Source organism: Onychostoma macrolepis, chromosome 20 (assembly GCF_012432095.1).
Source record: "Onychostoma macrolepis isolate SWU-2019 chromosome 20, ASM1243209v1, whole genome shotgun sequence".
Lineage (NCBI taxonomy): Eukaryota > Metazoa > Chordata > Actinopteri > Cypriniformes > Cyprinidae > Onychostoma > Onychostoma macrolepis.
The window spans coordinates 3,892,827-3,917,411 of NC_081174.1; the positions used below are offsets into that span (position 1 = coordinate 3,892,827).

A 24,585-nucleotide genomic window follows, 5' to 3' on the forward strand; every position below is an offset into this window, starting at 1 on the left:
TTATTTGATAGAACAATTCAAGTTCAAGTCGATGGTGAAGTATCTCAGATCAAAAGTGTGGAAAATGGAACACCTCAGGGAAGTGTAATTAGCCCTATATTATTTAATATTATGATAAATTGTATTTTTGGAAATGTGGCACCAGGAATTAGCACTGGATTATATGCAGATGATGGAATTATGTGGAAAAGAGGACGGAATATATCTTTTAATATAGATAAATTTCAGGAATTTTCAATATCTAAAACATGTTATCAGATATTTACAAGGAAGAAAATTAAAGGGGAGAAAAGGTTAAAATTATATGGGGCTTCTTTAGAGAAAGTGTCAAAATGTAAGTATTTAGGATTGTGGTTTGATGATAAATTAACCTGGAAGGATCAAATAGAGTATATATTAAAAAAATGTGTTAAAGTTTTAAACCTAATGAGGGCAGTAGCAGGACAATAATAATTAATAATAATTTTTATTTATATAGCGCCTTTCTAGCACTCAAGGTCACTTTACAAATCAGGCTTAAGGACAGACAATAGACATCAATACCAAAAAACAAAAAAATAAATAAATAAAACCTGAGTAATATACAGAAACCACTTACAAGATTAGATTACAAACAGAAAGAATGAAGAGAAACATCCATAACAGGGTACAGTTCACAGTCAATGACTTGAAGAGTAATAGTCAGGCCCTAGCTCCCATTGTCACCAGACGAAATTTAGGGGTGACTAACAATCCCTCACTAGAAGATCTTAATGAGCGGGCAGGAACATAGGGCAGAAGTAAATCAGATAAATAAGGAGGAGCAATGTTATGGTGGGCTTTATAAGTGAGAATTAGTATCTTGAAGTTTATACGCAAGGAAACCGGGAGCCAATGAAGATGATAAAGGATAGGGGTAATGTGATCGTTCTTTCTAGTGTGAGTAATCAAGCGAGCAGCAGAGTTTTGAACATATTGTAGTCGTTTGATATTATTAGCTGAGATGCCACAAAGAAGTGAATTACAATAATCTAATTGGGACATAACAAAGGCATGTATAACAGTTTCAACATCCTGCTGACTGAGAGAGGATCGAATACGCGAGATATTACGTAGATGGAAAAAAGCTCTCTTAACCACTTCACCAATATGATCGTTGAATGAAAGAGTAGAATCAATGAGAACACCAAGATTGCAAACTTTAGTGGAGGGCATAATCAGATCACCATCCAGATCCAGCAGTTGACTAGAATGCTTTGACACAACAGCTTTAGAGCCAATCAGAATTAGCTCAGTTTTATTAGAGTTAAATCTAAGGTAACTTGCCTCTAGCCAAAGCTTGAGTTCCTTGATGCAATTTGTTAATGAAGGCGGAGGAAACACTGAAGTGGAAGGTGTACTAAAATAAATCTGAATGTCATCTGCGTAGCAGTGGAAGTTAAACCCATATTGCTTAATTATTTGTCCAATAGGTAGCATATAAATGGTGAAGAGGAGAGGGCCCAAAACAGAACCCTGAGGTACACCAGAGCTGATGAATTTGGTAGATGATCTGTGATTCTGGTATATAACAAATTGTTGCCTCCCAGTCAAATAGGAGGAAAACCAATCAAGGGCTGTGCCAGTAATTCCAATTGCTGAAAGTCGTGAAAGGAGTATCTCATGAGAAACGGTGTCAAAAGCTGAGCTGAGGTCTAATAGAAGGAGAGTGCTAAGAGCACCAGAATCAGAAGCTAAAAGAAGATCATTGATAACCTTAACCAGGGCTGTTTCCGTACTGTGCAATGGGCGAAAACCAGACTGGAAGGGCTCATAGAGGTTGTGTTCAGTTAAGTAGGTCTGTAACTGGGAGGCAACAAGTTTTTCTAATATCTTAGAGAGAAAGGATAAGTTAGAAATAGGCCTATAGCTACTTAGGGAAGATGGTTCGAGACCATGCTTTTTAAGAACTGGAGTGACAGCAGCAATCTTAAGCTTGGAAGGTACAGTTCCGGATGACATTGACATGTTAATGAAATGAGTGATGGGTATTGACAGGGCAGGCAAGCAATTCTTCAGTAAGAGGGTAGGTGCAGGATCAAGAAGACTAGTAGAGGAGTTAGACAGCCTGATCATCTCATCAACCACTGTGGGGGCGATAGAGTCAAAACTAGGGAGACTATGAGCGAGGCTTGAAGAGAGAAGTTCAGTAGTGGGAGCAGAGGTAGGGTGTAGACAGGTATAAGATGTTTTACTCTGAAAAAAGTTCAGGAAAGCGTCACACATTTGATCAGAGCTTTCTAGAGACCGTGAAGGAGGCTGAATTAACTTTTTAATTGAAGTAAATAATGTTCTAGGCCTGTTTTTGGACTTATTAATAAAAGTGGAGAAATAAGATGAACGGGCTGCATTAAGAGCATTCCTGTACTGCTTAATGTGTTCAGTATAAGCCAAGGAGTGAACAACAAGGCCAGTTTTCTTATAAAGCCTTTCTAGCCGGCGGCCTTTGGTTTTTATTGCCCTAAGCTCAGTATTGAACCAAGGGGAGCAACGCGAGGAAGGGACCTGTCTAAATTTTAAGGGTGCAAATTGATTCAAAATAGTAGAAATACTTTCATCATAGAGATTAACAATGTCTTCAGCACTGGAAAGACTATAGCAACCAGAAAGGGGGGAATCACTAAGTGCAGCAGAGAATGACAGTGGATCAACCAACTTCCAAGCACGATAAACAATCGGAGATTTAGCAACAGATTTTGGAGTATACAAATCACAAGAAAATTCAATCAGTTTATGATCAGAGATACCTATGTCAGAGCCTTTAGAGGCAATAATGTCAATACCTGTAGAACAAACCAAATCCAGTGTGTGGCCATGTACATGAGTTGGAAAATCAATATGTTGCTGCAGATTAAAACAATCAAGGACAGACATGAATTCAAGGGCATGAACAGTATCAGTATCAACATGAATATTGAAATCCCCTAGCAATAGCATAGCTGTAGATTGGGCAGAAGCAACTGTCAGCAATTCACAGATATCTGATAGAAATTGTATGTTCGTTTTAGGAGGACGATACACCAGTATTATGAGCAGTGAAGTGTGACCAGTGATTTTAAATGCCAAATATTCAAACGATGTCACCTCGTGGAAAGGAGACAGCTCAATATGAAGACTCTGGCGATAGACCACCGCCAAGCCCCCGCCCCTTCCTCCGATTCGGGACTTAGTCAAAGTACCGAAACCAGGAGGAGAGAGCAGATTAAGTTCAACAAAGTCATTAGATGCTTGCCAGGTTTCTGTGAGCATCAGCATATCACAGTTATTATCAGAGATGAAGTGTCGAAGAAACGTTCCTTTCCCAGTTAGAGACCGAGTGTTGAGCGGGGCACAATTACCACAATGCTGCACAAGACTGGGGGGCTGACAAACAGTCATTAAAGGGCATTTATGTTGGTCTTATGCGATCAACACTAGATTATGGATGCATTGTTTATGAGTCAGCATCATCAACGTTGCTAAAGAAACTAGATGTCATGCAAGCTAAGGCATTAAGACTTATTATAGGAGCAGTTAAAACCACGCCAATTGCAGTATTGCAAGTAGAAACATCACAAATGCCATTATATATAAGAAGACAGAAATTAGCTATGGCATACTGGATCAATCTTCAGGGACAAAGGGATAATCATCCTGTAAGGGAAGTCCTGAATGACTGCTGGGAAATTTTAAATGTAACCGGTAAAGGGTTTGCTTGGAAAATAAAGGGGTGGGTTACTGAAGGTGGTTTAGACTTGATATCAAGATATCATTTGAATATATCAAAAACACACATTATTCATTTCTTCAAATATACACAGACGGATCAAAGAATGTAGATAATGGCAGGACAGGGGCTGCCTTCTATGTTACAGAGTTTGAGGTGAAAAAGGCTGGAAGGATAACAAATGGTACATCAATATATACGGGTGAGATGATAGCGATTTTAATGGCACTTGAATGGGTCTATGAAGTTAGACCTGATAAAGTAATAATATGCTCTGATTCAATGGCTGTTCTTAAGAGTCTACAATCCTTCGAAACAAATAGAACTGACATTTTAATAGAAATCATGACCAGGTTATACAGTTTAAAACAAATGAGAATTATAATTCGATTTATGTGGGTACCAGCGCACGTGGGAATTCAAGGGAATGAGGAAGCAGACAAAGTGGCAAAAGAATCATTAAAAATGGAAGAACCAAACATAAACACATCACTCAGTAGCGCAGAAGGTAAACAGTTAGTTTTAGAAGCGTGCAATAGGAAATGGCAGACAGAATGGGATGCATGTCATACGGGGCGGTATTTTTATAGGATTCAAAAAACGGTAAAGAAAAGCAAAATAAGTTTCAATTTAAGTAGAGAGAACAAATTCTTTTTACACATTTACGAACAGGACATTCAAATTTAAATTACACTTTACACATTATAGGGAAGCACAACACAGGTTTATGTGAGGTTTGTTTGTTAGATGAGACGGTAGAACATGTTTTTAAGGAATGTAAAGCATATGAAGAAGAAAGGAGGATTCTTAAGGAAGAGCAGTAGGGTGCCGGGAATTCAATATAACGAATATATTAAATGATAGTCCAAATTCAAGGAAACAAATAAATGTAGTCAAAAAATTCATCAAGAATTGTGGGTTATATTATAGGATATAGAAATGAGATAATTCTCTTCACACTCCATCACAGTAGGTGGCGGTATGCACCTTTGAAGTTGGTTCGCAACCCGCCATAAAACCAAAAGAAGAAGAAGATATGACGTCATAAGGCTGCGCCGCGCTCCTGGGTCTTTTCTAACTGGAAGAAAGGTTTATGTTCTAAGCTTTTAACGGGCTTAAATCGATGCAAACCATCTATATTATAGTGTGTGCAGGCGATTTAATGACATTGTAATTGTTTGTCCAACATTAATGAAAGTTATTTTGTGTAAAGTGCATCCGCACTGCTCGAGACTCTGAGACAGAGATGAGTTTTTCTTCCTGTTAGTTGTTGTTATCTGAACTCTGATGAAGTGTGCAAACACAGAAAGCCCTCGGTGCAGCGACTGAGCTCGATTATATAGATGGCGTGTGTTAAAGAGGAGAGTGAAGACGTGAGGATTGAAGAAGCTTTCAGAGTCAAACATGAAGAAACTGAGACACGAACAGGTTGGTTTTCGATCGTATAACTGATGTAGGCTTGTTTTATTATTAATATTATTATTATTTTTTTATTCGAAATATTCCCAAAATATATAATGAAATATCTCGATTCTCAAATGTGTGTAAGTAAATGCATTTTGCACCTTTATAGATTATGTTAGTTGATCTAAAGGCAAAGTAGCCTAATAGTGTTATCTATTAACTTTTCATACAAATCCTTTTTACTTAAGTACCAGATATGGTTGTCATACCATGAAATATTTTTAATACGACTGACTTTGTATTTAATGTGAATTTATGAAAACATTGTAAGTTAATTAGCCCATAACACTTTCATTGCACACAAAGAGAGCAAAGAACATTTCACTTCAGTCCAGCGGGTTCAAGCACTCTCAGAAACTCCCATAATAATCTCTAAAGCTGCTTACACTGTGAAAGTCATATCTTACCTGCATTCGTACATCTTCACTTTGTTGTTTCTGAGAGATAGCGGCGCTTCGCGGTGACTCATCTGAACGCCTCTGATTGGTCCTTGAGTTCATGAGCTCAACAGAATCGCATGTGATTGGTTGTAATGCTTTAGTGCTTTAAAGCGTGCGTCTCTGGCTCTGTGCCAGCCAGCGACCGCTGATTTGATTTAACAGCTGATGATGTTTTTCTTTTTATATAGTTTACAGGACAAACTGCGCATTTCACCCAAAATAGTTTGGTGTGATATGATTCCAAAGGGGGTCCAAGCTTGTTGAGGGGGGCACTGCCCCCCCAGAACCACCCCTGCTAAGACAGTGATGCTAAAAGACATGCAGGTGAGCCAGAATATTAATGCGACATGTTTAAACGTTAAGCGTTTTCCTCCCTTTAGAAAACCGTAATGTAGAAAGCGCTTATGGATTAAGACCGTGATATTTAATGTTCATATTTTGGGCTTATCTGTTTTTCTGCACATATTATGATTTATTAGTAAGGTGTGTACAAAATGTGGTCTTTTAATATCACTGTCTTGATGCATTAAGCGTGTTCTTTATATGAGAGGAAAATGCTTAATGTGTAAATACATACGTTGCGTTCACATTTTGAGCTTATAAGCGTATTACACTTTTGTCTTTATCACTGTCTTGGTACATTAAGCCTCTTTAAGCAGTTTAGAAAGTCCCCTGTTCAAGTTCTGCTAATTCACAAGCGAGTCATACTCGCAAAGAAGGTAGCGTTAATTATTAAACCAACAAAATCAAATCTTTCAAAAACACACAGAAATGTGGTTCTTTTATTGAGTGAGAGGCGGTGGGTTTAATCAGTGACATTAACAGATTCACTATTCGGCGTCTCATGCTGTTTACACAGAAAAAAGGCGAAAAAACATACTGTTTTATCCAGTTTTCTCTCAGAACGATGATCTGAGTTACTATTGCAGTTCTCCATGCAGCATGAGTGACATACAATGGTGACATTTTTCACAATCACGACAAAAAAATCAAATACTGCCCTAAACTCAACCGCGGAAAGGCAGCGCTGTCCTGCAAATATGGCGGATAAACAAAGCAGTTTCCCAGAACTCAACCACAAGTTTTATTTAATTTTTTTTAACATTTTTATCACAGAATAAGATGGAATAGCTTCTATACTGTAATAAATGCTATTGGAACTCTTTTGTTTGTGAAAACATACAGTATTGTCAATATTATGTTTAAAATTTGACGCAATGTTATAGAACTGTTGTACAAAATCAATATCACGTTTGCAGTCGCTGATTAGGGAGGGCGAGACCAAACTTTTAAAATAATATACAATGCAGATACTTTTTGATGTAATTTTAATGATACCAGTGTTCAGTTTAAAAGAAAAATCATTGCATTAAAAGACAAATTACATCTACATGATACATACTGGGAATTAATAATATAGAAATCACAGAAAATGTGTACCAATAAGTGTAAAAATAATATTGTGTTTCACATAAATATTGTGACTAAATAATATTAAGTAATATATTTTAATAAAAATGTGAATAAAATAAACTAAAATATGTATCTGAACTTTATATTAGACATTTTTGGCAGCACAGGTAAAAGTGTGTGTATATATACAGGTGCATCTCAATAAATTAGAATGTCGTGGAAAAGTTAATTTATTTCAGTAATTCAACTCAAATTGTGAAACTTGTGTATTAAATCAATTCAATGCACAGACTGAAGTAGTTTAAGTCTTTGGTTCTTTTAATTGTGATGATTTTGGCTCACATTTAACAAAAACCCACCAATTCACTCTCAACAAATTAGAATATGGTGACATGCCAATCAGCTAATCAACTCAAAACACCTGCAAAGGTTTCCTGAGCCTTCAAAACGGTCTCTCAGTTTGGTTCACTAGCTACACAATCATGGGGAAGACTGCTGATCTGACAGTTGTCCAGAAGACAATCATTGACACCCTTCACAAGGAGGGTAAGCCACAAACATTCACTGCCAAAGAAGCTGGCTGTTCACAGAGTGCTGTATCCAAGCATGTTAACAGAAAGTTGAGTGGAAGGAAAAAGTGTGGAAGAAAAAGATGCACAACCAACCGAGAGAACCGCAGCCTTATGAGGATTGTCAAGCAAAATCCATTCAAGAATTTGAGTGAACTTCACAAGGAATGGACTGAGGCTGGGGTCAAGGCATCAAGAGCCACCACACACAGACGTGTCGAGGAATTTGGCTACAGTTGTCCTCTCCTGAACCACAGACAACGTCAGAGGCGTCTTACCTGGGCTAAGGAGGAGAAGAACTGGACTGTTGCCCAGTGGTCCAAAGTCCTCTTTTCAGATGAGAGCAAGTTTTGTATTTCATTTGGAAACCAAGGACCTAGAGTCTGGAGGAAGGGTGGAGAAGCTCATAGCCCAAGTTGCTTGAAGTCCAGTGTTGTTTCCACAGTCTGTGATGATTTGGGGTGCAATGTCATCTGCTGGTGTTGCTCCATTGTGTTTTTTGAAAACCAAAGTCACTGCACCCGTTTACCAAGAAATTTTGGAGCACTTCATGCTTCCTTCTGCTGACCAGCTTTTTAAAGATGCTGATTTCATTTTCCAGCAGGATTTGGCACCTGCCCGCACTGCCAAAAGCACCAAAAGTTGGTTAAATGACCATGGTGTTGGTGTGCTTGACTGGCCAGCAAACTCACCAGACCTGAACCCCAGAGAGAATCTATGAGGTATTGTCAAGAGGAAAATGAGAAACAAGAGACCAAAAAATGCAGATGAGCTGAAGGCCACTGTCAAAGAAACCTGGGCTTCCAGACCACCTCAGCAGTGCCACAAACTGATCACCTCCATGCCACGCCGAATTGAGGCAGTAATTAAAGCAAAAGGAGCCCCTACCAAGTATTGAGTACATATACAGTAAATGAACATACTTTCCAGAAGGCCAACAATTCACTAAAAATGTTTGTTTTATTGGTCTTATGAAGTATTATAATTTGTTGAGAGTGAATTGGTGGGTTTTTGTTAAATGTGAGCCTAAATCATCACAATTAAAAGAACCAAAGACTTAAACTACTTCAGTCTGTGTGCATTGAATTTATTTAATACACGAGTTTCACAATTTGAGTTGAATTACTGAAATAAATGAACTTTTCCACGACATTCTAATGTATTGAGATGCACCTGTGTGTATATATATATATGTGTATACACACACATTGTTGCCCAAAAGTTTGGGATCAGTATGATTTTTTTATGTTTTTAAGGGAGTCTCTTCTGCTCATCGAGGCTGTATTTATTCGATTAAAAAATACAGAAAAAACAGTAATATTGTGAAATCTTATTGCAATTTCTAATATTGGTTTCCTAATTTGATATACTTTAAACTGTAATGTATTTCTGTGATGCAGCTGTATTTTCAGCATCATTACTGCAGTCTTCAGCGTCACATGATCTTCAGAAATCATAATAATACGCTGATTTATGAGTGTTGAAACTGTGCTTCATATTGTTTTTTGGAACATGTGATACTTTTTTCTTTGATTCTTTGATGAATACGAAGTTAAAAAGAGCAACATCAAAATATAAATATTTTCTAACAATATAAGTCTTTACTGTGACGTTTTATTCATTTAACACATCCCTCCTGAATAAAAGTATTACTTTCTTTAAAAAAAACAAGAAAGAAAAAAAATGTACTGACCCCAAACTTTTTGAATAGCATTGTATACTGTAACACACAATTTATTTTTTAAATAAATGCTGTTCTTTTGAACTTTTTTATTAATCAGCGAATACTAAAAAAGCAAAATCACAGCTCAACACCCCCAAATGAAGCAGCTCAACAATTTCCAACATTAATTATAAATCAGCATATTATTATGATTTCTGAAGATCATGTGACACTGAAGACTGCAGTAATGATGCTGAAAATACAGCTGCATCACAGAAATACATTACATTTTAAAGTATATTTTAAAGTATAATAAAATAGAAAACTTATTTTAAATTGCAATAATATTTCTGTATTTTTGATCAAATAGATACAGCCTTGATGAGCAGCAGAAAAAACATAAAAAAATCTTACTTATCCCAAACTTTTGAGCAGCGCTATGTGTGTGTATATATATGTATGTGTGTGTGTATATATATATATATATATATAATATTAATTTTCTATGCAAATGCACTTCCCAACATTGTTTCTGAACAAATTCTGTATTTTTTTTTTTCAAATTGTAATATATTTTGTAGAAAAACTAAATATCGCAATGTCAGTTTTTCCCACTATTGAGCAGCCCTAGCGACAGGAGAACCAGGTTGTCCTGATAGAGGAGGCACTTTATTTCTGAGTCATGTTGAGGGAGACCGTGAATAGGAGCATCTTCTAGTATAGCCAACTGGTTTATATAAGCGTTGAAGAGGGTGGGACTTGACTTGAAGCCCTGTCTCACTCCACGCCTCTAGAGAAAAAAAAATGGTTTTGTTTCCTATTTTGACTGCACATTGGCTGGCTGTGTACATTGATTTGATAAAATCATAGAATTTAATAACAAGTGATTTTAAACCGTTCAAGCCCAATAGAGCGTGACAATCTACGTCACGGTGCGTTGCATTCTGTGTAACAGTCGCTATATGCTGGGACATGCTCAGGAGCACACGGTGACAACGAACACAAATCACCACAGAAAAAGCTGACCACTTTACAATAATATTTTTTGGGGAAACGGCATATAAGCACTTAGAATAAAACTGATTAATATGTAAATATCTTTAAAAAAATAAAAAAATAAATAAAATTGCTTACTCGTGTGTCCAAAACACTGCAAATGTTCCTTACATTTTATTCAGTTTTGCAACCCCCAAAAAAAATTTAAATAAAATAAATGCATTGTAGATTACAAAGTTGAAGATTTCTTATTATTAGAGACACCGAACAAGTTCACAGAGGTGTGCGATCAAATGAAGGAAATTAATGATTAATGAGTTGCTGCAAATATAATTTCCAGATGTTTTTTTCTTTCTTTTCTCCCCTTATTTGTGGTGTGAGTGCTTGCAGTTCAGTGCAAATCAATATATATAATACCATATTGTTCTGTTCTGTTTTTTTTTTTCCTGGAAATACATCTGAAAAAAATGGGGTTGTCTTATATTCAGGGTCTAGGATTTTACATGTCAATAATATACAGTATCTCACAAAAGTGAGTACACCCCTCACATTTCAGCAATCATTTTAGTGTATCTTCTCAAGGGACAATTCTATAGAAATGAAACTTGGATATATTTTAGAGTAGTCAATGTGCAACTTGTATAGCAGTAAAGATTTACTGTACTGTGACGTTCTGAAGCGGAGCATGATGCCCTCCCTTCAGAAACTGGGCCGAACGGCAGCTTTCCAACATAACGACCCCAAACACACCGCCAAGAGGACAACTGCCTTGCTGATGAAGCTGAAGCTGAAGCTGAAGGTTGTGTTGTATTGTCCCTTGAGGAGATATACTAACATTTTTGCTGAAATGTGAGAGGTGTACTCACTTTTGTGAGATACTGTACATGCAAAAAATAGAAAAAAAGATCTGCACACTGTTCATCTTCCTTTATTCAAAAAAATGTAAAAGTAGCAACGTTTCGGTCAAAGACCTTTGTCAGGCAAACGCACACATACATGCAAAGACAACAGCTCAATAAGTACTCGGATTCAAACAGAGTTCCAACTGATTACACCTGTTAGCATTAAAGCCAATCGTGTGAACCGCTGTAGTATACCACAACTGAAACAAGACAACCACATTGAGGCAAAAATTTGGTCACCATTCATATTAGATGGCCTTAACCAGTGTTCGAATTGTGTCAAAGCTCTTGGGGGGTCCCCCTAACCAGACCCCCCCCCCCCTTCAAAAAATGAAAAATATAAAGCCTTGTATAGCCTAAATATGATTCTTTTTTTTTGTCTTGTCCTCGTTATCGTTGGGAAAACCTAATTCTAAGATAAAAGCTTATTTTACGATGATCAGTTAATTATGTGCAAACAATCACTAAGCAAAGAAGAATTTAATATCTATCATAGGGGTGTGCAATATAGACAAAAATCTATATCTTTTGGGTATAGATGGATAGATATTTTCTGGGTTTTTATCGATAACGGACTATATTTTACTGAGTGTACTGAGCTGCAGGACTGCAGTGGGCAGCTGTCTCCTAAAGTTTCTGATATTCTTCAAAATAAAGCCTTTTTTTCCTAGAATATCATTATCATTAAAATCATTATCAATGCAGAGGAAACACAGAAGCTGCATCTGAAGGCATTCAGATTTACACATTATTTAATGCAAAACATGAATGCATTTAACCTGCAGTCACAAATGCATTAATGTTTTGATATTTTAATCCTAAAACACCGAATACTGATATTTGAAATGATTAAAAAAATATACACTTTAAATGTGAAATTAAAACCGCCAGTAGGTGGCAGTAAGTCACTGTTATTAAGTGATTCATTGCGATTGAACCGAATCATTTAACGGTTGATTCATTCAGGAACGAAACACGGTCATGTTGCTCAGAGACGCAAAACAGTGCTGAGGCTGTGTTTGGAAACATCTTTTGTTGGCAAAATAGAGCAAAAATAGGCAATATGGTGTCTAAAACGCAAGTCTATTAATAACTTATTGTTTATTGAACTGTTGTATAAACTCAATATCACATTTGTGATTTTTGCGGGGGGAAAATGGCACTCTTCGTGTGATATTGAATAACTATATGAAATTATATAAATATACATATTTTCTGCCCCATCTTGAATTTTGGGAGCATTCTGCATTTTATTCGACTGAATCATGCCGTGAAAGAATGCACTCAGTCAGTCTAGCTAGTGTTTAAGCACTCATAGCTCCTCTTATAATCTGTGATGAATGAATCTCTTACTTTTGTCGTACGTACGTCTGCACTTTTATTGCTTATGCGCAAGTTTCAGTCTGAACAAAATTCAGGGATGACTAATTGACCGCCTCTGATTGGCTACTACATTCCTAAGCTCAGCAGAATCGTGTGTGATTTGGTACAAATGGAACTGCATCAACAACATTCACCTTTCAATAGAAAAACATAGATCAATTAGAAACATGAGTTCAAACCCTTAGGAGAAAGAGTGTTTAGTAGGGGGTGTGCAGTGAAGCCAGTATTTGTATCTGTGTTTGTATCTGTTACGATCACAAAATTATTCATATCTATCAATAATCGATAAAACCGGAAGTGGGCGGAGCTTGAACCAGAACTTCGTACAGATATACTTGATAAGACTGTTATTATGTTCATGGTATTACAGCCTACCTTTTTTCGGAGTTATAACTGAACAAATATTCTGTGTTTAACTAAGATAATTATTATTATTTTTTTATGATTATAACATTTATTTAAATATCTTCTAACAGTCGGAGCCGATACCCTTGTATTGTATAGGCAGTGCTTCGAGATGCAGTGCGGTTGTGCTTCGGGCAAGAGATCGAGTCCCAGCTTGGGGACCTTTTGTGATCCGATAAATATTTAAATATCTTCTAATTAAAACAGTAAGGGTTCCTACGCAGTTTAGAAATATGGAAATTGATTTAAGAAATTTCCAAGGAAATGCATGGAAGGCAACTGCAACACTGCTATTTTATTTGCGCTTATTTCATTCATAATATTTTAAACTCATTTACTTCAAAGACTTTTTACTGCGTTGTAATTTTAGAGGTTTATGTAAAACAACATGATTTGGCCAACCGGTTCCTGCGCAGTTTAAAAAGTATTTTACTTAAGTAATTTTCAGGTCTGGAAAAGTAGGCTATGGAAAAATTCAAATGTTGAATAATAAAATTTTGAATTAAAATGTACTGCTAATGGGTTTTTTTGATCATTTGTGCGTATACTACTTCGATGTTCTGCAATACTAGTTTTTAAAGCATGTTATGCCTTTCCTATATGCTAACCTGCATGGACATTTTTATCATGTAAATAACATTTTTAGTAGTGCAAGTGATGACACCCTTGATTTTAAACTCCCTGCCTGAATGAGGATGAGAGAAAACTTTAGTTTTTGTAGTGAAATTACACTGGGCACAACTACAGTTACCCGAGGGGATGGATAAAAAGTGAGAGGGTCGTACTACAGATGGACTAACATCAGTTCTTACAGGAGATCATGTATATTAGGAGAGCGTTTATACACAAACCTTGGTGTTTTCTCAAAGATAGCACTGAGGAGAGGATCGGATTTTAAGATATACCAGTGTTTGTCTATGATCTTTATTTATGTCTGAACAAATAGGAGAATATTGAACAGCACATACAATGGTTTTATTTTCTGATTTGAACAGTTTTTTGTTTAGAGATGTCTCTTGATTTTCATTTGCAAATCTCCTAACTGCAGACTGTATCCAGTCTTCATTGTAACCTCTCTTTCTAAATCTGTTAACCAGATCAGTGCTTTGTGTAGATGACTGTTCAGTACTACAAAGTCGATGTAAATTGACTAATAGGCAAGCTACGTTTCAAAGTTTGGTTTTCTGTAGAGATCTGTGAATTTTTTTTTTTGTTTTTTTTACCATCCCTAATAATACGAACGTCCAAAAAACAAACACATGAAACATCATAATTAACTGTAAAACATAAGTGTTCATCATTAGTATTAAGAAAACTGTGAAATTGTAGCAGTTGATTTTCAGTACCTGACCATAACATAAAAATATCATCAATATACCTTCGCCAAAGTACAGTGTTTGAGAAAAAGGGATTTTGTAGACCATTAAAAATAAATTTCTGTTCAAAGAGGCCCACATACAAGTTTGCATAACTTGTGGCCATGGTGCTACCCATGGATGGTACCCTTAATCTGAAGAAATCATCTATGTATCTGAAAATTTTTTGTCAACACCAGCTATGTTTTTTCTAATTTAGCTAATGTTTTAATGCAATTAACACTAGGGTTTTTATTTTGATGCGGGTCTCTGAGAAAGAATTGCATTGCCTCAATCCCACCTTCATGTGGAATGTTGGTGTATAGTCTCAACATCGAATGTTACAAACAATATTTCATCAGGTAAATCAATAGTTTTTCAAATTTGTATCATGTTGATAGTCTTTGACGAAGGAGGGTAATGTAAATACAACCGGCTTTAAGAAAAAAAGTAAGAGTCTATTATTCCAGATATAATTGGTCTTCCTGGAGGATAAGTAAGGTCTTCATGTATTTTAGGAAGTATATGAATGACTGGTGTAACTGGGTTAACCAACCTTCATGAAATCAAACTCCTGTTTTGTAATCTCACCAACATCCACAAACTGTTGAAGGTAGTCCTGAATTTCATTCTTGAAAACATTGGTGGGCTCAGTACTCAATTTTTTATAAAAGACATTATTATTTAATTGTCTTTCCACTTCTAGGTCATGGTTAGCACAATTCATTACTACAATGGAACCACCCTTATCTGCTGGTTTGACTATAACAGTCTTATCTTTTCTTAAATCCAACAGAGCACTTAGTTCACCCTTAGTTAAATTAATAAAAACGTTGTACTCACGCTTGTTAGAAAATACCTCCTGTACATCCTCCTCTACAGGACGATAGAACGTTTTTAATCAGGCATTTCTGTTCTTAAAAGGAACAAATGATGATTTTTTTTAGAAATTCTCGTTTTTTTCAGAAGGGGGAGGGTGATCAGAAAGAAGAGTATCTTCAGCATTAAAGAGTGTGTTCAAGGTTCCACAATAGATCCATTACCAAAGAATTCTCTAACACGTAAAGTTCTACAAATAATCTGAAGATCCACCATAGGTGTTGAATTCATCATTGGTTGTAGGGACAAAAGACAGTGCTTTATTGAAAGCGGTTAGACCTGCAGGAGGATAATATACATGCAACAATAGGTGGTGCCAAATACGTGTAAAACAAGTGTGCCCCCAGGACTTAACCATTCCATTGTGATTTTACGTTGAATGGGAGGGGTGTGACAAGGTTTTGTGCCTCAAGATGTCAAGAAATGTGACATGATTTCCCTTCGAGGTGAAAAGCTGTCTCACGATATTGCCATGATGGAGTGTGACAGTGCAATTAATATAGAAGATGCCACCTCTGCATTTACATTACTGGCACCGCCTCCACTGTCATGTTGCGTTTTTTTAAGGATCATAACATTTAATTCAGTTAGATAGTTTTCTTCAATTCTAAACTAAAGGCGTCTGCTCTGCTCATCCAGCATGAGCTATAGAGTTGCCCAGTGCAGCAGGAGTCCGAGCTCACCGATCATGTAAGAGTAAGGCGAGATGACTACAGAGTCTGTAAGCATCTGACAAATGTCTTATCTTGTTGAATGTGTGCTCCGCACCGGCGCTTCCTATACACATATGTAAGCACGATTGCAAATTAGAAAGCAATTTCAGTTTTAATTCCCCGCATTTTACACACACATTAGTCTACATTCAATATCTCCCAATATCAAACCTATCTTTGACTGGGCTGTGTAGTTTTAACCATCTCTTAGCTATGTACAGTACCACCGCTCCCTATACGCAGAGTACGCAGTTTGCGTAGGGCACCAACTCCCAGGGGGCACCATCCCAGTTGCTCAAAAAAAAAAAAAAATGTCGCTCTATATTAATATTAAAATTAACATACACATATATATGTGTATATGTATGTATATATGTATGTGTTCATGTTTAGATTTTTATTTATGCATATCATTACAAAAAAAAAATGCATTTTACGGTGAACACAGGCAGCAGGCTAAGCACACGTGACGCGCCGTTCCCGCATCTGCGCTCGCGACCGCTCACCTCACACCTTATGTTTGCGGCTGACTGCAAATGATCATAGCTGGGAAAAGACATCAGCAATTCAGCGCCAAGAAAAGAAAAATGACAAAAGATGAAGCCGTGCATTATTTCCAGGTACTTTCTTAATCTTGTGAAACTTTTTTTGGCTGTTAACGTTAATAACGTGTTTTAATGTCAGTTTCCAGCAAGGTGTGGGATTATTTTTAATTAGAAGGAAACGGAAAAGTTGTGTGTAAACTGTGATGTCAAATTGGCTTACAATAACTCTACTGGAGCGACGCGTAATCATATTCAACACAGGCACGTATGCGTTAGCTTGGAGGCTAGCCAAAGCCAGCAAATGTCAATCATGTCACACACTAATGTTAACCCGCCGCCGCTGCGGTCCGTGATCCCGTCCGCGCCGTCTATTCCTCTAAACGAAGACCCACTTCGGTGCTGGAGCGGGATTTCCAGGCTCTTTTCGAAACTGTCTGCTTGCTTGTAGTTTGCTCTCTGCGTGACTTCAGTTGCTGCCGAGAGCAGAATCGCCTCTAGTCCCGTCTGTCGCCAGACCACGTTAACATGTTAAATCCACTGAACACATGCGCATGCTCCGAGTAAACGAGCATTGTTTTGTTCTTAGACAATATAGCCAACATGAAGTACATTTTTAAAAGCCGTTTTAATGCTATTCCTTGATAAACTTTCCTATTGTTTTTGACGTGTTTTAATATGTTGGCTAGCGTTATATGAAAATGAAGAATTCTGTCAGTCTATTTTCCATTTCTGCATTGCTCCAGCTGATCTGAATAAATAAGCTATGCACTGGTTTATGTTGAGTTATGCTCTTCCTTATTTTCTGTTTAACGACAGTCTAAAATTAAATGATGATAACGTGAGGCAAGCATACGGCATAATCGTGACCTATTTTTAGCAGATTTCATTGAGGGATTTGACAGTGCGATGCAAAGATTAAATATTTCAAGTGTAGGCTGTTTTTTTTTTTTTTTTTTGGCATTTTTTGGGGGTTTCTAGCTTTTAGACTAGTTGACTAGTCGGATACAAAACTTCCGTTTAAACGACAGTCAAATTAGTCGTAGCGCACATCCCTACTTATGTCGACCGTATTTATGTGAATACTCACCAGTGCTGGCATTTTGACACCGTGTTTTAACCGTTTTTGGCGCGCCACCAAAGACAAAAAGTCTCCGTGTTGCACTCGGACCTCACACGCAGAAAATATCCAGTCAGAAGTGGATTGAGTTCTGTTTGGCGGCTTTGCCGGTACAAAAAAAATTAAAAATTATTATTATAACCTTTTATCAGCTTATGTAGGCTCTACAACAAAGGAATTGCTGATCTCTAGTGAAGTCTAATTTTTGTAATGGATCATTTGTTGGTAAAGGGTGAGAGATCTGGCCATACGTTTGCGAGCCATAGGTTTCCAACCGCTGGTCTATAACATACTTTGGTTAAAATTTCTCAATGGTAGTGTAAAACAACACCCCTTTTACCCTGTCAAAATCAGCTCTGTTTTCAGCAACCCGTTTTAGTGCATGTTTCTTTAAATGCTAATGAGCTCTGCTCGCCCCGCCCCTCTCTTCCTTGGGGTGACCAGCAGTGTGGTTTACTTTAGCCACATTTAGCTGCAGAACTTGCTAACTAGCACGTTATACCTTATACTCACTTCTGTAGATGAAGCTGGTTCACAAATGATTCACATGAACATAGACACATTTTGGTAGTTTGGGGGCGCATTCCCTTCAAAAACAAATGTAATGCTCTGCATCTTCAGCGGCTCAGATGTCGGGAGTAAATGACGACTGCTATGTTCATTATTACATCCAACAACAAAACACCTCAATCACTGAGGAGACATTCTTGTTTACATCTTCTCCGGCGTCGAAACAATGGAGGACTGATGACAGCTCACTCAAGGCGGGTCTAAGGTAAAACGCTAGTGTCAATCAACAATCGTGGGAGGGGCCTGGGTCTGTTTGGCATTTGCTTTATCTTGCATTATCTTCACTAGTGTTCATGCTTGTGGTTTCCAGATGTGAAGAGCTTTAGTCCCCAAAACATCCTTTAAGGATACACTCTCTGTCCGGTGTTTTACTTAATCTGTGCAATCTGGCAACACCGATGGCGGAACAAGCGCTGATGATATGAAAACATACATGTGCTGGAGTTTAGTGATCTCTCCACAGTGATATTCTGCTTGCATGAAAGCCATTTGTGCTGTTTGTGTAACCAAATCTACCCTGATCAAACTTTCACCGAGTTTCAATAATGGATCTATTGTGTTTGAGGAACAAATGCGCTTTTGCTACCTGTGGCAATACAATGGAGAAAATGTACATAAATTGGAATTATTGGAAGTTATTTTAGGAATTTCTAAAGTTTTTACCAGTTTTCATAATGTTAATCAGTTGAAAACGGCATGGCAATGTTAATTTTCAGTGTGTATTAACCCCTTCACTGTCATTTTCAGCATGGAGACACACATGACACACACAAAATAAAAAGGTTCCTGCTCATGAGTCTTTCTTACTAGATACATAATCAACATATGTTCACAAAGCTGACACTTCAAAGTTTACTGTTCAAGAATCAGAATTACTCAGACAGTTATGATAATAAAGATATATAAGCTCAAACAAGAAAATAAAAATATTGAAAACATTTTTTAAATGTATAAAAAAAAGTTTGCTTGTAGGATATGATTTTAGAAACGCAAGTCTACTAATGCTTCATTTTAAACTTCAGAACATAATCTCTGAAACTGAATTTTATGAAACATTTTCTAAGACCATGTCGTGTGTTTTTAGAGAAAGCTAATAAAATTGATTTATGACCCCTTTAAGCGGTCTCCTCGTGTCTGGCTCAGCAAACTGTCCCAGTCTTGTCTCTATTGTTATTACAAGACAAGACTTTCACACCTCCGCCAGGTATGAGACATAATCCTCATTATTCCTTTATCATTATTCTTTAGTTTTATTCAGCCATTATTAGCCTTTATTCTGGCATTACAAGGTTTACCAAGCCACATTGTTTCAATCCAACAACAAAACATGTTCTTGCGACCTTACGTGAATTATGACAAAATGCATCATGAAGAAGAACTGCACCTGTTCTGCAGGTGCATTAGAGCTAACATTAGCATCAAGATACATACGACAATTTATGAGATTATTAGTACACTTTTACTCAAAACTCACTTCAAACCACCATCAAGTGGAACTTGGTCGTTTATTGTTGTTAAAATAAGCTATTTACAGTCTTTTATATCGCTGCACAAATTAGCATTTCAGATGTACATATTCATTATGGCTATCAAAAATCTCCTAAATCTGACCCCCTAAATCTCAAGAAAATCACATTCAAACCATATACTATCATAATGGTGTGTTTATTATTTAGATATTTTGCGGGTACCGAGGTTTCTCTGTGTATGCTGTGGTCAGATATCAACACAGAAGAGTACAGGAAGTGTGTGACAGGAACAGACGGGGCGGGACATGAGACGCAGTTATGATTGACAGGCGACGGACGAATCAGGTCTCGGAGAGTCACAGCGCGAGCTCGGAGGTAAACACACAGTGATAGTAGCCCAGGGAGCGGCTAATGCTCATCAGATTGAGTAAATCAGTGCAAAATTAATATAAATTAAGATTCTGTCTGAAGAAATATGAAGTAAATATATCTATATTTCTCCGTGTATATGCATGTTTGGACTATAAGCCCTTATTGATGCGGTTCAGTGAATCTACGTGAACACACATAAACAGCTGCAGACGGGACTGAATATGAATGCGTCGTGAATTTCTATTCCAAACATGTCACGTACAGATTTATTATTTTGCGCTCCTACTGTCACTGCAACAATGTTTTTTCAAAATAGTGGTCAAATATCGAAGCTAGAGTCTTTCTACTGAAGCACAGTTTGTCCAGATCAAGTAAGAGTGTGATGTTTTAACGTGCTGTTAAAGTGAAGCATCTTTAATCTAGGGCCGTCGCCGATCTTTGACTGCTAAGGGGTTAACGATCTTTGAACAAATTTACGGCGCGATCTGAGTGGCTTTGTCTCATTTGCGAACAAATTGTCACTTAGAAAATCTAATGTAAATACAGATTACAAAACATCATAGTTGGTTAAACGAAATCAGTGTATAGTCAGTGGAGGGTGGTTAAAGGACATGAGATGTTATTGCATTTAACCTTTTGATAGAATAATCGTGATTATAATTTTAATCAAAATAATCGTGATTATCAGTTTAACCATTATCATGCAGCCCTAATGGCAATTTTTAAAATATTTTTCTACATAAATGGCAGATTTGATCTGTCTATACCAGGGATGTCAAACTCTTGACACTCTTGTTCTATGTCTAACCAGTTATTCTGGGTCAGACTGTGTTTTTAAATAGGGATTTGATTAATTGCCACTCGGGACATGTTAATAATATTGAGAAGTATTGACTTAGTAGCTTATGCATGTAGGATCTAGTGTACTTGTTTTTTTTTTTTTAAAGCTTTACATATCTAAATGTTTTGATGTGTTGCTTTGTGCCATTAAACTGACATTAAACTTTCTTTTTCTCCTTAGGCCTGAGGGTGCTGAAGGAGGAGAGTCAAGAACTGAATAAAAGGGAAATTAAGGGTCAATATGAAAAACATCATTCATTAATAACGGGAGAAAAATCTTTAAGTTGCTCAGAGAATGAAAAGACTTTGTCACGAAAAAGAGCTCAAACGACTAGTCAAACTAGTAGTCATTTCGATCAACATGGAAACCTTGATGTGCACATGAGAATTCACATGGAAGACAAGCCATTCTCCTGCCAGCAGTGTGGGAAGAGTTACACCTCGAAAGGAAGTCTTAAAGATCACATGAATATTCACACTGGAGAGAACCCTTTCACCTGCCAACATTGTGGAAAAAGTTTCATTCGAAAAGGAAACCTGACAGTCCATATGAAAATTCACACTAGAGAGAGCCCATTCAGTTGCCAGCAGTGTGGGAAAAGTTTCGTTCAGAAAGGTAGTCTTAAATCCCACATGAGAGTTCACACTGGAGAGAGTCCTTTTACCTGTCAACAATGTGGAAAAAGTTTCACTCAAAAAGGAAACCTGAAAGTCCACATGAGAATTCACTCTAAAGAGACCCCATTCACCTGCCAACAGTGTGGAAAAAGTTTCACTCAAAAAGGAAGTCTTAAAGATCACATGAAAATTCACACTGGAGAGAACCCATTCACCTGCCAACAGTGTGGAAAAAGTTTCATTCGAAAAGGAAACCTGAAAGTCCACTTGCGAGTGCACACTAGAGAGAGCCCATTCAGCTGCCAACAGTGTGGGAAAAGTTTTTCTCAGAAAGCAAGCCTTAAAATCCACATAAGAATTCACACTGGAGAGAAGCCTTTCACATGCCCTCAGTGTGGAAGGAGTTTTACACATAAAGGAACCCTTAATAACCACGTGACGACTCACACAGGAGAGAAGCCATTTGTATGTAGTCAGTGTGGAAAGTGTTTCCGATTCACTGTAACCCTTAAAGACCACATGAAGATTCACTTGAGAGAGATCCGTTTTATATGCCATCAGTGTGGAAGGAGTTTCACAGACAGAAATGATCTTAAGAATCATGTAGTAACTCACATCGGAGAGAAACCTTTCATGTGCCATTACTGTGGAAAGTCTTTCAAAAACAAAGCAAATCTTGAGGTTCATTTAAGAATTCACACTGGAGAGAAGCCTTTCAGCTGCACTCAATGTGGAAAGAGTTTCACAGTTAAAGGAAACCTTGACATTCACATGAGGGTTCACACTAGAGAGAGGCCTTACAGGTGCCTTCGGTGTGAGAAGAGTTTCACATATCACACGGACCTGAAACGTCATTTGCAAACTCATTCTGGAAAGAAATTCCAGTGTTCTGAGTGTGACAAGGGCTTTAGAAAAACTAGCAGTTTCAGAAAACACCTGCACATGCACTCCCGAGGAAGACCATTTAATTGTGTTCAGAATAAAAGAAAAGTCCCAAAACTCTCATCACACTTAGAGATACATATGAAAAGGCATGCATATGTGAGACAGTATTCTTGTTCTTTTTGTGGAAAGAGTTTTGAATGGCTCGGCCATTTAAAATGCCACCAGAAGATGCGTATCTGTGTAAAATCAAAGCTACGTTCACGTCACAGATGACTGTGGCCCAAATAGTTTTTTGTTCTGTTTGTTTTTTTCCCCTGTGTGTGTGTGTGGTTGTTTACATGACATTTTAAAGTCCTGTAATTTTGTTTGTATAGAGTTTTTTTTTTTTTTTTTTTTTTACAATATTTAAAAATCAGTATGTTGTATTCATGTGTCTACATTGCATTCTGAACATATTCAGACCCACCTTTTTGTACATTTTGTTTGCCTTATGCTAAAATATTATTTTTTTGGTCCATTATGCATCAAAACCTGATGACATAAGTACAGTCTCAAGTCCTTTTTTGGGGTATGATGCAATAACTTTTACAGTCCTGGATTTGAGGATTATATGTCACTTATTTCATATAGCTTTCTCAAACTGTGAGATTGGATGGGGACTGACAGTGGACAGCCATTTTCAAGTTTCTCCACAGATTCGATTGGATTTAAATCTGGCCTCTGATTGGATCACTCAAGGACATTCCCAGTCTTTTCTAAGCCACTCATGCATTGTCTTGGCTGTGTGCTTGGGGTCATTGAAGGTGAACCTTCCACCTAGTGAGTGCTCTGGGACAGGTCACATCTAGAACAAGACATCAGGCTTTGAGTTGAGTTGTTTTATTAGACGTAAAAAGTGACAATACATCTGAATAACGCTTCTTTGCTAAGGATAACACAATAAAGAAAACGAGACTTATTTCCATTGTGGTCCTTGATATTAGAAGAAAACAATTTTCGTGATTTAAAGGCATTTTTGGCATTAGCCTACCTTTTTTACAATTACAAAACAAATATCAAAAATATAATTTTCACACTCAACACACACCACAGAGACAATCTTCAAGACAGTACAATAATCCAAATCAGTCAAATAAGACAGCCTATGTAAAAACATTCTCTTCACTCTTTTACTAAAACCCTCATGATCCGTCATCATTCTAATGTCCAAAGGCAATGCAAATGCCCTTTGTCCATACAAAGTCTTAAGCTTACATAAATTAACATCCATAATGCTCGGTCTAGGAAAATGACCATGTCTTAATTTAACCTTCAGGCTTTGAAGGCTGTGGAACAGCAAATTAGCTTGGCTGCAAGGAGGTTGGCTGCAAACTTGGTCCATTTCGCAATTATTTGTGAGTGGTTCACTGTCTGCATGATAACAAAACGTTATGTCAGTCATTGTTGTGCAGTTGCATGGAATGTACATTAAAACAGCCTCTGAAGATAAATTCAAAGTTATTTTTCAAGGTTTACATGACCGTTGGATTTCCCACAATGTGGTGGGGCTATCGGCCCACATTGGTGTTTTATGTTCACCTGATAGCTCTGCAGGCTATTATAATCGTAAAGATTTCTACTCAGGCATTCTACAAAGTGTGTTAAGCCCGAAACGCATTGCACGATTTTCGGCTGTCCCAGATGAAAGAATGGCATCGTGAAGCAATCGCGGCGATTTCTGATTGGTCGTCTGGGACAGCCGAAAATTGTGCAATGTGTTTAGGGCTTTAGAACATTGACAGGTCCTGGGACATTAACGTAGCCCAGTCAGGAGAAGGTCATGATGCCAGGGCCTTAAAGGGGTACCAAAAAAATAAAATAAATAAATATGTGGAAAGTGATTATTTTCAACCCTCATTCTAAACTTTTCTGAAACTACTTAAGGGGCGGGTCCTTTAGAGCCTCCCAGGAATCAGCCACTGTGATGATTGGCTAACATCATGTGAGTGTTTTGACAACTGTGGGATTACAAATTTATTTAAATGTTTAATTTAGATTCCAATGTAATAGTGTACAAACTGAAGAAGTTATATACCTTGTATTTAGCATTTAAGGTGAAAAATGGTGACATGAGTCAGATCACTACATCAGATGCAAGAGGTCCCTGCCAGTTCCTGTTCTCCTATTGTAAGTGAAATGAGCCAGACTCGAATCTTTTGTTCTGCAAATGGCTTTCGGAGCCCCCTGGCCCAGACATGAATCATTAGACTGATTGGATTATCAA

General features: G+C 37.3%; 1 protein-coding gene across 5 annotated transcripts; it reads left to right on the forward strand.

The window, feature by feature from the left end:
• Positions 1 to 4,747: 4,747 nt before the first annotated feature.
• LOC131526573 (gastrula zinc finger protein XlCGF57.1-like) lies at positions 4,748 to 23,280 on the forward strand. 5 transcript variants are annotated; one of them, XM_058754919.1, is made up of 4 exons: positions 4,748 to 5,152; positions 5,817 to 5,952; positions 19,815 to 19,982; positions 21,001 to 23,280. In XM_058754919.1, the coding sequence occupies exon 4, from the start codon at positions 21,201 to 21,203 to the stop codon at positions 22,593 to 22,595; it is 1,395 nt and encodes a 464-aa protein (XP_058610902.1). In that variant the 5' UTR covers positions 4,748 to 5,152; positions 5,817 to 5,952; positions 19,815 to 19,982; positions 21,001 to 21,200; the 3' UTR covers positions 22,596 to 23,280. The 5 variants fall into 5 exon arrangements, with proteins under 5 accessions (XP_058610902.1, XP_058610904.1, XP_058610903.1 ...); XM_058754921.1 differs by having other exon boundaries at positions 19,859 to 19,982; XM_058754920.1 differs by lacking the exon at positions 19,815 to 19,982.
• The last annotated feature ends 1,305 nt before the right edge of the window (positions 23,281 to 24,585 follow it).

Coding starts and splice junctions, on each gene's coding strand:
- LOC131526573 (XM_058754917.1), top strand. CDS start 5,068: ATGGCGTGTGTTAAAGAGGAGAGTGAAGACGTGAGGATTGAAGAAGCT. Junction 5,153..21,000: donor AGAAACTGAGACACGAACAG/GTTGGTTTTCGA, acceptor TTTTCTCCTTAG/GCCTGAGGGTGCTGAAGGAG.